The sequence below is a fragment of the Electrophorus electricus genome, chromosome 26 (assembly GCF_041902795.1).
Source record: "Electrophorus electricus isolate QZ-2024a chromosome 26, ASM4190279v1, whole genome shotgun sequence".
Taxonomy (NCBI): Eukaryota; Metazoa; Chordata; class Actinopteri; order Gymnotiformes; family Gymnotidae; genus Electrophorus; species Electrophorus electricus.
The window spans coordinates 10,724,029-10,740,149 of NC_137522.1; the positions used below are offsets into that span (position 1 = coordinate 10,724,029).

Consider the following 16,121-nt stretch of genomic DNA (forward strand, 5'->3'; position numbering starts at 1 on the left):
GTAATATTTAAAACATTAGTATGAATCAATTGTCAGAGCTGAATCGCTTTTCAGTATTAAAAAGACAAGGTATCCTCAAAAATAACAATAAAAAATCCAACGCTTGCCGTAGTAGTTCAAAGTTTGAGTACATGCTCTTTCAACCTGTTGATGCGTCCTTTTGATCTCGTTTTTACCACCATCCCCGGAGGATTCAGTCAATGGCCTGTATAACAACTTTACCTCACTTCCCACCGGTTAATCATTCCTTCAGTACAATCCGTCAACTCGCGCTTATCTACCTGTGTCACTTTATAACTGGTGGTTATCAACCTGTCCAGTACCACGTGATCCAGGAAGGCCTATCCGTCGGGAGGGTTTTCAATACTGTTGATTAACGCCGGTGAGGGATGACCGTTGGTTAAACGTGGGACACTATACGACAAGGTGTGGGGAAGAAGGCGGGCGGCGCGTGTCACACTAAGGAGCGAGGCAAGGCGGTTGCTTCTCTTACCTGTAGGATGACTTCACTTCTGGAGACGCTTAACACTGAGGCTTAAAGCGCTGTAACTCTAAAACTTCTGACAGAGGCTAAAATGTTGTAAAGTAGGCTTTAGCTTTTCGAATAATAATAGGCAAGTCGCTCTTTGGGTTTCTTTAAACGAATAATTAGTTTGATAATGTCGTCAAGTTCTGAAAGTGAAGTAGGACAAGGTGACTCCTGCGAAGATGAAGTATCATGTTTAGGTAAGTAGGCTAGGCTAGTCAGTCTTTGAGATAAGTTGACTGCAAACAAACAAACAAACAAACAAACAAACAAACAAACAAACAAACAAACACAATTGTTAGTAAACCATCCTCGTGTTCCTAAGATCTATAAGACGTGAAAGCAGGCCTTACCTGCAGCGTGAGTTAATTCACTATACCCTGAGCTTTATTCAAACATTTCAATAAATCTGAAGTACTGTGAAATAACGCCATATATGCATCATTCACTTTGAAATGACAAGATATTCCTAAGGTATTAGCTTTAGCCTTGATCACAGTGCTACTGACGGTTATCTGTCCATTTTCAAGTTTGTCGTTATTTTTTTAACTTAGCTGTCGTCGTTCTACGTTTTAGCTGACACAAAGAGACATTTGTTGCTTTGATGTTACCAAAGATTGGCGTGGGTATTCCATCTTAAATTATTACTGTATTATTCTTTCAAATACATTATACGTTATTATTATGTGTTGCATTAGTATTAGTATAAGTATATGGTAATAACAGATTTCCATATTTAGGGCGCTAAATGTTCACAAGTAAACATATCGAATTTTGATTAACAGCCTAGTGTATAAATGTGGTATCTGTAATTTCGAGAGTTCATCTTAAAGCGGGATAAAAAAAAATTTCGCTTTCGAGGATGAAAAACTATTTTGCACATGGAAATAATAGGCTACGGAGGAAGACTCAGCGTGAACTTGAAAGACTAAACATGTGTCAACTGCTGTCCTGAGCCCGTTTGTAATATGCGCGCATTTTTGTTAACCCATCAGGTTCTATGTTTTAAGGTTTCTTAAGTGTACGTTGAAAATAATATTGTTTTAGTCTTTAAAACATGCCGTCTTATCCTTACAAATAAATCTTTTAGGAATTACAGATAGAACTGTATATATTTTCACCCGTAAATTAGTCGAAATAAAAGAAACCACTTAACTGTCCATAATCTTTTTTAAAACAAACATTTGCTTTCTGCAAAATCAAGCACTTATATTTATTGTGCATAAATTCTCTGTTGCGGTAAAACATGTTCAATTGTCTTCACTAGGCTGTCACAAGCTAGCCTTCTCAAAAGTCTATTCGGTCTAAGCATGACCTTTTTCGTGTAGTTGTTTACATTTTTGAGCTGATTTTCAGATTGGTTTAATTGTATTTATTATGACAATAAGATAAATTATTGTGCAATCACATGTAATAGCTAGAATAACTATTATCTCGTGGCTTTACTGACATACCTCGAAAGTTGTCTATAGTTGTGTCTCTCCTAACGTTGAACTATGTAAGTTTGAATTGTCTGTGTTTCCAGGTGCTTTAAGGTCCATCATTAGTTGCGTTAAACAGCTGTGATCTGCGATTGAAAAGGGCTGAGGCGCTGACGATTGTCTCAAGGTGTGATTGGACGAAACGTGTGATGTCAGCGAACCAAGTGAAGTCCTGATTGGTCAAAGCGGTGTCAATGCGGAGTAAACAAAGCAGCAAGGAGCGGTTTGAACTTCACATCTCATAGCTTGCTCCGGTAGACCGAGTCAAACACCGCGCCAAGGAGGGGGCCGCCACCGAGCTAGCGTGAAGTTCCTGACAGTTCGCTAACTCCCGGTTAAATTAGATCTTAGGCCGTCGGACAAATCAAAAAACAAAACAAACCAACAACAACAAAAAACAGATGTAGAAATATTCAGTGGGGGGTCTTTATATCTAAATCTTGTTCAGTTTTTACCGGTAGGCTATTTCGTTACTGCAAAAGAACATTCGCTAAAGCACTGGCCTCTGTTTCTCTACGTTATTGCTTGATTCGGTTTTTTTTTCTATCAGCTGAATTGTATAATAGTTAGGTCGCGCTGCAGCGTCTTCGCAAAATGAACTTACTCTGCGGTCGACTTTTGCGCTGCCGGGCGCGCGAGTAAAAACCTATTAGTAGTCATCTTACCCTATGAGTAGGGCCATACCCGGGATTTCGGACTCTTTTAGGTTTGTGAGGATCTCTGGTGTTCTTCTCACGTTCAGGTGGATCACCAGACGGAACGTCTTCTCATCTTCAGCTTAGCAGAGCTGTCATGCTACCCAAAGTCGAGTCAGACTCTCTAGGACTCGCTCGATCGCATGGGGAACAGGGGCATATGCCTGGAAACATGCAAGGTAAGAGCTAAGGCTAATTGCACATGTTCAAATAAAGTTGCGCTCTGTATGTATCATGTGCGCAGTTGATGGAATTAAATTCAGTTTCCTTAAGTCTAAATAATCAGCAGAGCATAGGATACATGTCAGTGTCAGGATGCACGCCACTGGATACAAAACGACCGCTGTTAAAAATCTTTATCAGTGAGACAACCCTCACGCTGTCTTATATATTCTTATAAATTCTCTCCACCGGTTCCGCCAGCTGTTTACGGTCACTTACTAGCCTGTTTCCCGAAGGCGCAACAATGACAAGTTGCTGCTTACGCCTATTACGTGACATACTTTTAGTACCAGCATTTAAGTTTAGTTGTAAAGGTCTGACACGAAGCATGATTTAGGAAACAAAGTTTCACATTTCAAAGAATAATGTTTGTAATACGCAAACTCTTTTAGTAATTATATCACGCTAATTTCTTCCGATTTCACTGTAGTGCCGATATTAGGCCAAAATAACTTGCGATAGATTGTTTCTTACAATTCACTGAAAAGGAGATCTTTTGACACGCGGGGCAAAACATTAAAATGTGTGTTTTTTCTAATCTTAAGTGATTAATGTGATAAAATTGACAAAAAGCGTATTAAATATACATAAATACTTGTAGCCAAACAACTGTGTTTCTCTTGCGCTACGGGCAATTAAAGCAGTGTAACTGGATAGCCATCGTGTAGGCCAGTAATCCTGTTTAGAAAAGGAGAAACGTGTCCCGGTTTGTGTCTACACGTGCTTAAGTGATAAAGATACTTGGTGAGGAAGCGTATTCGTTGATGGCATACCTGAACATTATTTCGTCGTTAAAATTTATTTTACCTAAATGTTTTTTATCGTAAAATGTATACAAAGAGTTGATTTCTATATAGTCAATTCATTATAATAATAAGTAAAGGCAGAGGGTACCTGTTAAAGAAAGTTCCGATATTTTCTTTTGAACATGGGGGAAAACTTGTTGCTTTCTAGATACACTCAGTTCCTAAAGAACTCTCCGTTTTAATTGGCTAATAAAAAACTTGCACTTCTGTGTAATATTTTATAGCCTATTGGGACGATTGGAGACAGTAAAGCAATTAAACACCGGCATGTAAACAACGAACAATTTACCAATTTTTTTATTATGTTCTAGCTTTGTAACGCGTTAAAAACCTAATATTTCAGTTTGGCAATTTTTCACGGAAAGAAAAACAAAGTGTAATTTTATATATATATATATATATATATATATATATATATATATATATATATATATATATATATATATATATATATATATATAATGTGTTATAATTCGTAAATGAACGAAGTGTTACGGCATAGCCGGGGCTTTCCTACATTTGTAGATTGTTAAAAAATAGTTTGTTAAATTCAAGAACACTTGGGGGGGGAGAAACTGAAATAACAGAAATACATAATACGTTAATACCGTAACATAATAAAGCCATTTGGAAAGAACAGCAACGGCCCACAGTGTGAAAAGGTAAAGCTTACAGTAAATGTATTAACTTGTTTCAAACACGCGCGCACTGCCTACTTAAAACTAGTTTTGCTTCTTCATTTGCCCGATAGCTAAGCACGAGGCAGTAATTAAAATGGTGTTGTGCTTTCATTTTTCTGATGGCTAAACGTTTCACTCCAACGCAAGAGCATCTCCGACCAATTTACGAGGCATCATGAATATTAACGAGATTGAAAGTGATATTTGCCCTATCTGCGGCCATCCTCCACACCAGACGAGACTTTCACGGATATTTTTCTCAGACAAACTTTTTCCCCGAAGTATGTTTTTATACAACTGTAGGCTACTGCAGAATATTTAAAAGCTTACCCTAGTTCCAAATAGTACACCTCAAAACCCTCGCTCGCAGAACGACGGACCGTAGGCACAAATTTGCAATAGCCTCCACTCCTCTATGGAAACATCTGGGATATATGATTATTTCTGAACTACATTATGTTATGTTTTGCAGCCCCTCAGTTTAAAATGATGGACTACTCTTATGATGAGGACTTGGACGAAATGTGTCCTGTGTGTGGGGACAAGGTGTCGGGATATCACTATGGCCTGCTTACCTGTGAGAGCTGCAAGGTACGTGATGTTCTTCTGTACTTTTACTATATTACAGATGAGATGACACATATTCAATGTACTGTTTGCCAGAGCACAAAGTTAGATCTACCCCAGGTTTGCATAGACTATAAATGTTATGAAGTGGATGTTATGAAATGTTATGAAGTTCTGAGATTGTGGAAAGCTTATTTTTTAAGATTACAAGGAATTTGACATTCAGAAATAGCAATAGGGTGTTTTTATTTTTTTACACCTGAATGCTTTGTGGTTTTATATTGTTACATTGTGATTTTCCGGAGTATTGCAGGGAAAAGGGAAAGTTCTAGAGCAATTAAGAACTGTAAAATCCAGTTGAGTAGTCTAGTCGAATAGTAGATGCACATTAGGAGTTTTCCAAACTCTTTTACTTATATGCACTCACACAGGTTTTTTCTTCAGCATGTGATATACAGCATTAAGTCACCATGGAATCATACTAGCATTATGTGATATCAAAACAGCTGTGACAAGCATAGACAACTTACAATATGCATGTCGTATTTTTACTTTGGCATCCCTTTGTTTGTCATTTGTATTTTTACAAATTTTGTGAAGTTTTTGTTTAAACATATAGGCCTTTTGTCTGCGATTGTAAACAATCAATGATTTGCCAGAGCTTGGCTCATAAAGGTGCTTTAGTAGAAACAAGCAGCAAGTTATAGAAAGTTATAGAAGCCATACTAGAGCTTTTCTTTGCTAATACATGTTTCAAATACAGTAGAAAAAAATGTCCCGTTGGATAATTGGGCAAGATATGGCGGCATTAGTCTTAAAGCCAAAATTATTTTTAAATTTGTTTAAGCAGTCCACAATGCAGAATGCAGAGTAATGCAGAACCGCATTCACTGTTTGTGTATGTGTGTGGGTGTGTGTGTGTGTGTGTGGGTGTGTGTGTGTGTGTGTGTGTGTGTGTGTGTGTGTGTGTGTGCGTGTTTATGTTTCTGAGTTCTATGCAATATTGATCGTCTTAGTCCAAAATGGGTCAGGTTTAATAACTCTCCCCATGGTGTTGATCTAGAATAAGTTAATGCTTTTTTCCACTTGATTCTATCTTGCACTAAAATGAATTCAGCCCTATTGCAGATGAAATCTTGTAATTCAGCCATTGTAAATTATGAATCTAATTTATGGATTTTTATACCTTAGATGGTAGAGGCACTATAGAAATTTGTAAATTTTTAAGTGATTTAGTTCCAGCTAAACTTTCAGAGCTTTTAATTAATAAATAGATTGATACATAAACATTCATTTGTTGTACAAACAAACAGACAAATATGACTTGTTATGTGTTTGCTATATGTTTAAGGAGTTATATTACACATTTGCTTTAAATCATGACTTGTAAATCGAAGTCCTGAAATATCCACTGTGTATAGTTATAGATGACTCTTGAAACGCAGTACTGAGTGTTCATCCCTAAAATCAAATAAATTTCATAAACTGAGAGTACCCTAGTTCTGGACTCTACATATTGACAATTATTGTGTCCTACTACTGAATCACTTTGCCCTACATGCGATTGGAAGTCCTTTTTTATTTTAAGTTCATTGCATATTACTTCTGCTAAAGAGTCCATCACTCTGTTTTAAAATATCTGCAAAAGATTAACAATAATCTTTTGGTATTTCCAGTTATTCAGCAGGTATCATAGAGCTTTTAAATCTGTCCCTGTTTATTCATGTCAATGAGTGTATATGCACATGTCAGTTTTTGCTGTGTGTGTGTGTGTGTGTGTGTGAGAGAGAGAGAGAGAGAGAGAGACAGCGTGTCCGTGTTTGTGTTAATATAAGTAAACGTTTGCTGGTGAGCTTTTGACAGCCCCTGGCTCTCTTTTCATATGCATCAACTTGTGTGGCCTTGAGTGGGTCTCGCCCCTTATTCCTGTGTAAATGAAAACGACTGTGTATGCGTGTGAGTGTGAGTGTGTGTGCGTTGTTTCTCTGTGGGTGAATAGCACATTAACTAACGCCGAGGGTCAGATGTTTGACATCTTCATTGGTTCTCCTCGGCAGGGCTTCTTCAAGCGCACTGTGCAGAACAACAAGCGCTACACGTGCATCGAGAACCAGAGCTGTCAGATCGACAAGACCCAGCGCAAGCGCTGCCCTTTCTGCCGCTTCCAGAAGTGCCTCAATGTCGGCATGAAGCTGGAAGGTAAGAGAGCCTCATGGTGCCTTCTCAGAGCCCTGCTCCCAGCTGGATCCTGAGCCCCAAGACAACAGTGACCAGCAACTGGCCACTGTGCTGCAGCATTGGCATGTTGGCTGCCCTCTTTCCACGCTGAAATGCACAGACAAGTGTCTGGCCCACTAAGCCTCTCACTGACTTCAGAGTCTTTTCCTCTCAGTATGCAGATTCAGGACTCCGATGTCTATTAATTGTGTGATTGCCGGAGGGCAGAGTTTCCAGTGATGTCATGTTAACGCTGGCTGGCTTTGATTTGCGGGTTCGTTCAAGCAGCGGGATGTGAGGCCCCTCCAGCGTCCTGTCAGAAACGTCGGGCTCGAAAGGCGGGTCAGACCTCACTTTCGCCGTGGCTGGGAAGGGCACTGTCAGCACTGCACCTCTCCCACATTCTCCCGCAAAAAGGCCATGTTGACCAGGCTATACTGTTCGCAGTCGAAAGCACACTCATAGGCTTTTGTTCAGTAGAGTCCTCTCTGAAATAATTATCCAAAAAAGCCGATTTTTTTAACAATTTGAAACTGATGACTGTGTCGTGCTATTATGTAACAATTTATATATATATATATATATATATATATATATATATATATATAATATTGCTCTTCATAGCATTTCATAGTACTATTTATAATTATAAGGTCATCAAATTTAATGATTTAATGTTTTGTCCCATGAGAGCCCAAATCACCATTCTCTCAGTTCAGCGGTCACACTATATCTAAGAGGCTACTCAGATGCGTTGCAGTTTGTTCTATTTGCAGTAAATATTCTCTGAGTAGGAATGACTGTGATATAGAAGCTCTCTCTGGGCGTTTTTACAGATTTTTTTCCCCTGGCTGTTCTTGCTAAAGCTGATAATGAATGCTTTTTTAATCTATTACCATTAAGCCTTATCTGCCTGACACAGACAAATGCCCTTCTGCCGTCTCCACACAAGTCATATTATCAGTATTGATACGCGATGGCGGCTTCTTGTCCTAGCTGTGTTGAACACTGTAATAATATGACTCACAGTGGACATGTTGTGTCTTGTTGTGGATTATTTTGGATGGCTCCCTTGATCCTCAATTTCCGTCTTGGCCAGGGATTAAGGGCAAGGTGCCGAGGCCTCCATGCCATCGTCCGCCGGGAAAAGTTACGGAAGTAGAGCAGGGCTGAGGCAGAGCATTTATTCCATTTGTGAGCAATGTCGTGCACAGTAGAGCGTAAAATGATTTCAATTTCATCAAACGTCTGCTGTCCATATTAAGTACCTCCATGAATCAAAGCATGTCGCAGCACAGGAGGATGGATATTCAAAACGGGCACCCAACGCAGGACTCATGCACTCTGTCATTGTTTTGTTTTGTTTTTTTGTTTTTCTGGAGCAAGAATGCCAGATCCCAGAATCTGAGCGTCAGGCGGACCACCATCCTATTACTTATGCATAGGCATCATAGCTATTCATGTGGGCACGTGGAAGGGTGCATGTTTAGAGCCGGGCTCTGGCACACATGACAAACAGTGTGTCAGAAGCTGGGCAGGGGAGACATTCATATGCCTGTGCTAGGACAGCGATCCTAGCAACACTTAATATTCCTGTATATTAAACACACATAAATCAGCCAATAAGCAGAGTCACACTAGCTAACCTCCGCACTAGTATGCCTGTATGAGACCTGTCTGTCTAGACACGCAGTACACATACACGCACGCACACACGCACGCACGCACACACACACACACACACGCACACACACACGCACACACACAAACAACAAAGTGCACCAAATAGCAAGTATTCCATAACAGACACATGCATGCACTGGCCCAAAAACCAGCTCATGGGGATCTATGCATACATACGCATATCATATTTGCACATATATTTACACAACACACATATACAGAAATATACACATAAATGCACACAAATACACACACATCTGTCGAAAAACCCATATAAATACCAACGCATATATCCACAAAAGGAAGGACCTTTCACTCCCCCCTTCTTTCTTAGGGCAAAGAAATTAGTATGACTTGCAGATAAATAACCTTGTTTAATTAGACACATGAAAAAAACCTTAGCAGAGAAAAAAAACTGAGTGGGGGGTGTGGGTACAGGAGGTGGAATCATGCATTCGTGATCTCAGGTCCACTTCTAATTGTGATTTCCCAAAAGGGCCAACTGTTAGTTTCCAGCTCATTAATTACCTTGTTACTCAGGATCATTAATACTTAAAGTTGCCACAAAATGTATTATAGATAGAATGTTTTTTTTGGTTTTTTTTGATGGGATAAATTTTTAACACACACTAATCCTTGAAATACAAAAAGAAAAAGTCCACACCTCTGGTGGCACAGGGCTTCGTGGTTGTTGGGGCTTCCCGGCGAATGTCAGCAGGGTCGCTGCAACAACTCATCTTGTGGTCGGGGCCGTCTCTCTCGCCTGCCGGGCCCCTCGGATCAGACGCATACTGACACACAAACATACGGGCCCGCCGACTCCCGCACACACCGCTGTGACGAAGACCATTAAAATCACTCCCAAGGCAGCTGGTGGAGCCGACACTTTTCTTTTAATTGATTTATTCATGTCATTTTGTCCCATGTGGGGGTGCGGCCATGCGCTCCATGATTCTTAGAGGGCCATTCTAACGAGCGAGCCCACATGCGGGTCACAGGGCGCACGTGCGCATGGGTTTGGACACCTGGTGCGCACGCGAGTGCACGGGCACATGTTAAAGGGCTCGTTGGATCCTCTAGCCTTCCACCTGCTGACATCGTGTGGCATTAAAGAGAAATAATTAAGCATCAATAATTAACACGTGGTCCAGCAGAGTGGAGTGGAGCGTGCCGCCCCATGGCTGAGATCAGAGCTCCTCTGTGGCTTTACCTTGATTTATTTGCCATAATGATTATCCCGTCTGCCTGAATCTGGCTGCCTCTGGTTCAAAAATCATATTCTCCACCAGGCTCCTGTCGTCTTTCCGTCCTGGCAGACCAACGGCATCTTACAGCATGTCTGTGTGCTGTTCTATGAACAGTTATGAATACAGCACTATGCAGAGTAATAACTACATATCAGAGTAATAACTACAGCTCCTGAAGCCATAAAGGTCTGTTACTTTAAGAAGCAATGACAGCGATTGTGTAAAGTTATTAAGTAACCGCTCCATAATGGTGTACAGTCAAATTATAACTAGAGATGTGCTGCAGGATTCTGTTTAAGGTAGCAGAAAGAATACCAACATGTTAATACCAATCAAATGTTTTACTCTATATAAATATTTTTGTTAGCTAGATGATGTTGATTAATTGATGTTAACTGAACTTTCTCCTTTCTCTTCACATGCACAAGCTGTGCGGGCTGACCGCATGCGTGGTGGGCGCAACAAGTTTGGCCCCATGTACAAGCGGGACCGGGCACTGAAACAGCAGAAGAAAGCCCTGATCCGGGCCAACGGGCTAAAGCTGGAAGCCATGACCCAGGCTATGCAGACGGTGCCGGCCGACCTCACCATCTCCTCAGCCATCCAGAACATCCACTCGGCCTCTAAGGGCCTGCCGCTGAGCCACCATCACCACCACCACCATCACCACCACCACCACCATGGCTCATCCAGTGCGGGGCTCCCGCCATCAGACTACGACCGCAGCCCGTTCGTCACGTCACCCGTCAGCATGGCCATGCCGCCCCACGGTGGCGGGAACAGCGGCCTGCAGGGCTACCAGCCATACGGCCACTTCCAGAGCCGCACCATCAAGTCCGAGTACCCGGACCCGTACACCAGCTCGCCCGAGTCACTCATGGGCTACCCGTACGTGGACGCCTACGCGGGTGGCTCGCCACCCAGCTTCCCGCACCTGGTGGCCGAGCTGCTAAAGTGCGAGCCCGATGAGCCGCAGGTGCAAGCTAAGATCCTGGCCTACCTTCAGCAGGAGCAGGCCAGCCGCGGCAAGCACGAGAAACTCAACACCTTCGGCCTCATGTGCAAGATGGCTGACCAGACGCTCTTCTCCATCGTGGAGTGGGCCCGGAGCAGCATCTTCTTCCGTGAGCTGAAGGTGAGTGAACGGCGCTGTAATGTATGGTGTTAAAACAGTGCAGAACCTGGAAAGCACTAGCATGTAATAATAATCCCTGTGACAGGAAGAAGTGTACACATTGTCAGAACAAAATGAGATCCTTTAGACTGGCGTTTCACGAAGAAGCTTGTTTCTGCTCCATTTAACTGTTAAAGTAAATAGTAATAGATTTTTTACACTGTACTGAGTTATTTCTCTAAATCACACATTTCTTTTTCAAGTACATTACAAAAATATCATTAGAATGTATATCATCATATCTTAATAATAATCAGAAAGGCACTGAACAATGGATTATCTATTTTACAGTGGTTTTAAATGTTTCATTTCCGTACTGTCATCTGTTATCTTCATTTAGTGCACCTTTCCATGCTGACAGTCATACACATTCATCTTTAATCTTTCCACATAAAGTGGTGACTCAGTACAGTGTAAGATTTTAAATGTTTGGGCACCTCTGATCTTTAATATTCAGTCCTGCTCTAATGAGCAGCAAAACACGGAGACAGGCAAAGTTGTTTATGAATGTTTATGAAGATAAACACAAAGGCTTAATCCTCCTTCATTTTATAGACTACTCTGTGTACATCATTTAAAAAATATTCTTAACTAAAAACAACAGCTGTCTAGCAGTATTGAGCTTAACATGTAATTCTGCTCAGATTGAAATGACAGTAGGTGGTGGTTTTTTGGCTACTGTGTCAGGTGGTTTGATGTCAATGCTCACTGGAAGTTCTCACTGGAGTGTTTTTGGAGCTAAATGTCACTGGCTTCATTCTCGCTCATTGTGTTTGTGAGTCAGTCGCTGATGAATGCTGTGCCAAATCTGAAAATGAAAAAGAAGTCAAACTTGTCCTGTAAAAATAAGACAATTCCTACCATACTCAAGGGAGGAAAGGGGGTTGGATTTTTTTGGGCACCTGTTTTCTACAATTGTTTTCTACAATCTTCCTTCACTCCTTGTAGTGATGTTTACTTTTCTCGTGGTTCTGTCCTGGCTGCTCCTTTGTTTGCCATATTTGTTTCCTTTCTCAAATGAAAATGGAAAGCTGTTACCCCCCCCCCCCCCAGCTTTTTAAATGCATATCCAAATGTTCTGTGCATTTCCATCTGGTCATTAACTAGAGCAAACGCACTTAGTCCAGCAGTGAAGCACTTCATTTTGAGATCGCTGTTCAGTTTAGTGTCTTTTCATTGTTGTGTGATGGTCACCCTCTTCACAGTACTACTAGCTATAGACCTCTATGACGATTCTTTCCCTCTGTCACTGGAATGGTCCAGCCTCACTTCAGCTTACATTAGCATTGTGCCTGGCTAATGACTGTCCATATCATTTACCCTTAATTGTGGCTGAACTTCACCTTTCGCAGTGGTGGAGCACCCCCTTTATGCAGTGACTAGCCTACTCTCTCACCCTTGCTAAATGGTTAGTGCAGCCCTTGTTAAACGGTATGATAGTGTAGGTGTCGCGTTTGACATTAGCGCAGAGCAATAAAGGCATAATTAGCGAAGCCCTCACGAGGTGCCCTCACCAAATCGCATAGTGAAAAAACGAAACAAAACAAAACAAAAAAAAGCAAACCAAACAAAAAGAAGCTAGCACAAGCAGCTCGACTAGCTTCTCAGAGCCCACTCCTGACACTAATTAGTGGATACTTGTAGGTTATTGTTAGGCAGAAAGCTTTGTGATGCTGACTGAAGCTGTAAGCCTGTAAGCAGGGGGATCCCTCTCAGTTTCAGCAGGCTTTGTCTAACAGGAGGCACCCGCCACAGGAACATAGCACAAGAACACAGAGCTAAACTATTGCCTACTGCTAACAGAAGATCAGACAACCAATCGTTCGCGAACTCCGTGATATTCTGTCATATTTCATGCATTAGGAATAAAAGGCAATCAATGGTTAATTTAGAAAGTATGTATTAGTCTGGTAACACTGATTTTCAGCTTTTCTTAATAGAAATAGGATTTTGGTGGTTTTACTGGTAGAAAAATTAATATTTGTCATAATTTTTTCTAGGAATAGTGTAGAATTTTATAAATAGTGTCCTTTCTTGATGGAACACAGAATTTATTTGTGAGAGCATGTGTGCATGTGTTTGTGTGCCAGTATTGCCTCCTCTATTGCCTCCAGTATTACCATCCCAAAAACATGGTCAGTCACAAACAGACTGGTCCGTCACACCCTGGATTATCAGATTATGATACGGCACACTCTCGGTGGAACAGTAGGCATCACGTTGGGGGCCTTCAGAGGAACAAAAAAAGGTCTGTTTATACTGGACTCTTAATGTTCTCTCGAGCACACTAATGACAAAGCCACAGGTAACACAGGAAATGGAAGTGAATACGAAGCTTGTCAGGGGGTCTAGGGGACGGCAAGGCCACTATAAATACATGTGCATCACTAACACTATTATTAGCCTCGTAAGAACAAAAGAATTTTCTCTGCTAATAGAATTGGGTGTGAAACGTCTGCCAAGTGTTTAAAGATATTGTTTCCATAAGATGGACTTAGTTACTGCACTCATAAATATTTAGCCATGATGGGGTCTCCAAAGAGAGCTCCCCATTGTGCTCAAATGAATGAAAAGAGACAGAAACAGTGAAATGTTCCACTGATTATTTCTCACACTGGGCAAGAAGTGAAAAAAAACAAACCCTGCATATCCCTGCCATAGGATCCCTCACTCTTACTCTTAGTTTACCTCCCTCACTCTTAGTTTAGTGGATGAGACCTAGACCACACCTACCTGATGTGTACCTATGCACTCCTATTGCTGTATTGCTATTAAAAATATTCAGATTCAGTTCTTGCTGTGATTTATAATTAAAGCTTGAAATTATTTTCAGGACAATGTGGAGGAAGAGTTTGGTTATTGTTTAGGTTTGTTAATTCTCTGATGAGGTCACTTATAGTAGTAGTTAACACCTGTTATGGAAACAGCATATGCATCCTAATGTCACCAGCTCTTTGTTTATTTTTTTTCTGTGAAACTGTTGTGTAGTCACTTGTATCAATGTGTATGTTTGAATTTCTGCATAGGGTTGCCTTTCTGCATGCCTGTGTATCTGGTTATACAGTACTCCAAAAGCACTGCTTGTTTAATCATGTTTGTTAGTGAGCATGTGGGGTGTGTGTGTGTGTGTGTGTGTGTGTGTGTGTGCCTGTGTAAGAAGCTGGTGCGTAATTCTGAGGGTGGTAGCTGGGCACCGTGGTAGTGGTGGATGGGGCGTGAGGTTGGGAAACAGATGCTCCCTTCCCCTGCGGTCCAGCCTGACTCAGGGCTGCTGGGAGGCAGCCGTGCGTGCCACGTTTGTCCCCAGGCCCCGTCGTTAACGTGGAGATGTGGAGAGTGATTCACATACAGACAGAAATCCAGTCTTCATGGGGAACGCAGTGCCATTGTTCCGAGGATAGGATGCATGCGCCTTGCTTTTCCTCGCTACACAATAGGACCAAAATACTTGGATTTGCCACACTATTTTATGATTCCACTGAGTACATATGTCCCTCTGTATTTTTCTTACCATGCAGCCCACAGTGTTAAATGTAATCCGTTCCTCTGGCCACATCACAGAGCAAGTAAACCCACTATATACTGCGGTAACACTATCCATATATTTAGTCCTCTCAGAAGATAAAAGTTGCCGGTGCAAAGCTTACGATGCCCTGACGTAGCACCGAAATTTATTTTTGTCCTTTCACTGGTGCTCGGGGACAGCTCGACAAAATTCTCCTCTCTGTTTTCCGCCCCAGTCAGGCAAATGGCAATAGCAGGCCTGCCATTAGGCCATGCAGGACTGTATTTGGGCCTTGTTCTCCAAGAAGCCCCCAGCTGTGAGTCTTCAGCATATAGAAAAAGCATCTGGATGGGAGAGAGAGGGAGAGGGAGGGAGGGAGGGAGGGAGGGAGAGAGAGAGAGAGAGAAAGAGAGAGAGAGAGGATCACAGGGAGAAAAGATGGCAAGAAAGAGCGAGATATATATATCTTGATTCCAGGTCTCATTGTCTGTCTACTAATTGTCTTTTTTTTCACGCAAAATATAATTGTTTAGCAGTCTCAGATATGTTAAGTCTATAGAAGTTTAACATTTTTAGGCTTAATTAGGTCTAATTAGTTAGACTTAGGTTTCCTTAACTGTAAAACAAGTGGTGAATTTTCATGAAAGTTTGAGCAGTTTATGCGTAGTTCAATAAACTCACCCCATGCACCTGTTCATCAGCACAGCAAGTGTGGCATTTTTTTTTGTTTTTATTTTTTGCCTAAAGATTGCATGGTGTTCGCATTGGCAGCTGGTTGTATAATTTCACTCTCCATTAATATTACATGAATTTACTTTTGTAAAATGCACTGCATCCCCCACCTCTTTTTTTATCTGACAGTCCAATTTCAGAGGTGCAGGTTAGAGACTGTAATTTCCAAGAGAGCTCGTATCTACAGGAATTAATAAGGCGTTGCGGATGTGATCTGTGAACTTGAAGGCGATTTATATCACCCTCGTCGCCCCCTGACACTCGCGCGTGCGCACGCACGCACGCACACACACACACACACACACACACACACACACACACACACACACACACACAGCCCACATCCCAGCCCCCCACATCCCAGCGCCATCCTGCCCTCCCTCCAGGCACCCCTGCACGGGTCAGCCGGGGGTGCTCCCTGACAAACGGCCCAGCGCCCGTAGCCTGCTGGCCGCCCGCAGATTTGTAACCGTGTCCCTGGTCCATTGCATTTGAATTATTCCACCCGGGCCACTCATGGTGCTTTACATTATCGTGTAGTAGAAGGGCTCCAGGAGCAGGGGGCAGGCGTTGGGGGCGGAGGTGG

At 41.8% G+C, this 16,121-nt stretch overlaps 1 protein-coding gene across 3 annotated transcripts in view; it reads left to right on the forward strand.

Moving 5' to 3' along the window:
* Positions 1-438: 438 nt before the first annotated feature.
* Positions 439-16,121, forward strand: part of nr5a2 (nuclear receptor subfamily 5, group A, member 2) — a 47,064-nt gene continuing 31,381 nt past the window's right edge. For 2 of the 3 annotated variants that reach the window (XM_027023982.3, XM_081708649.1), the window contains exons 1-5: positions 439-726; positions 2,750-2,881; positions 4,883-5,001; positions 7,035-7,176; positions 10,553-11,259. In XM_027023982.3, coding sequence (XP_026879783.2) covers positions 660-726; positions 2,750-2,881; positions 4,883-5,001; positions 7,035-7,176; positions 10,553-11,259 — 1,167 coding nt within the window. In that variant the 5' untranslated portion in view covers positions 439-659. The remainder of the gene's footprint in view (positions 727-2,749; positions 2,882-4,882; positions 5,002-7,034; positions 7,177-10,552; positions 11,260-16,121) is intronic. The other variant, XM_081708648.1, reaches the window with a different exon arrangement.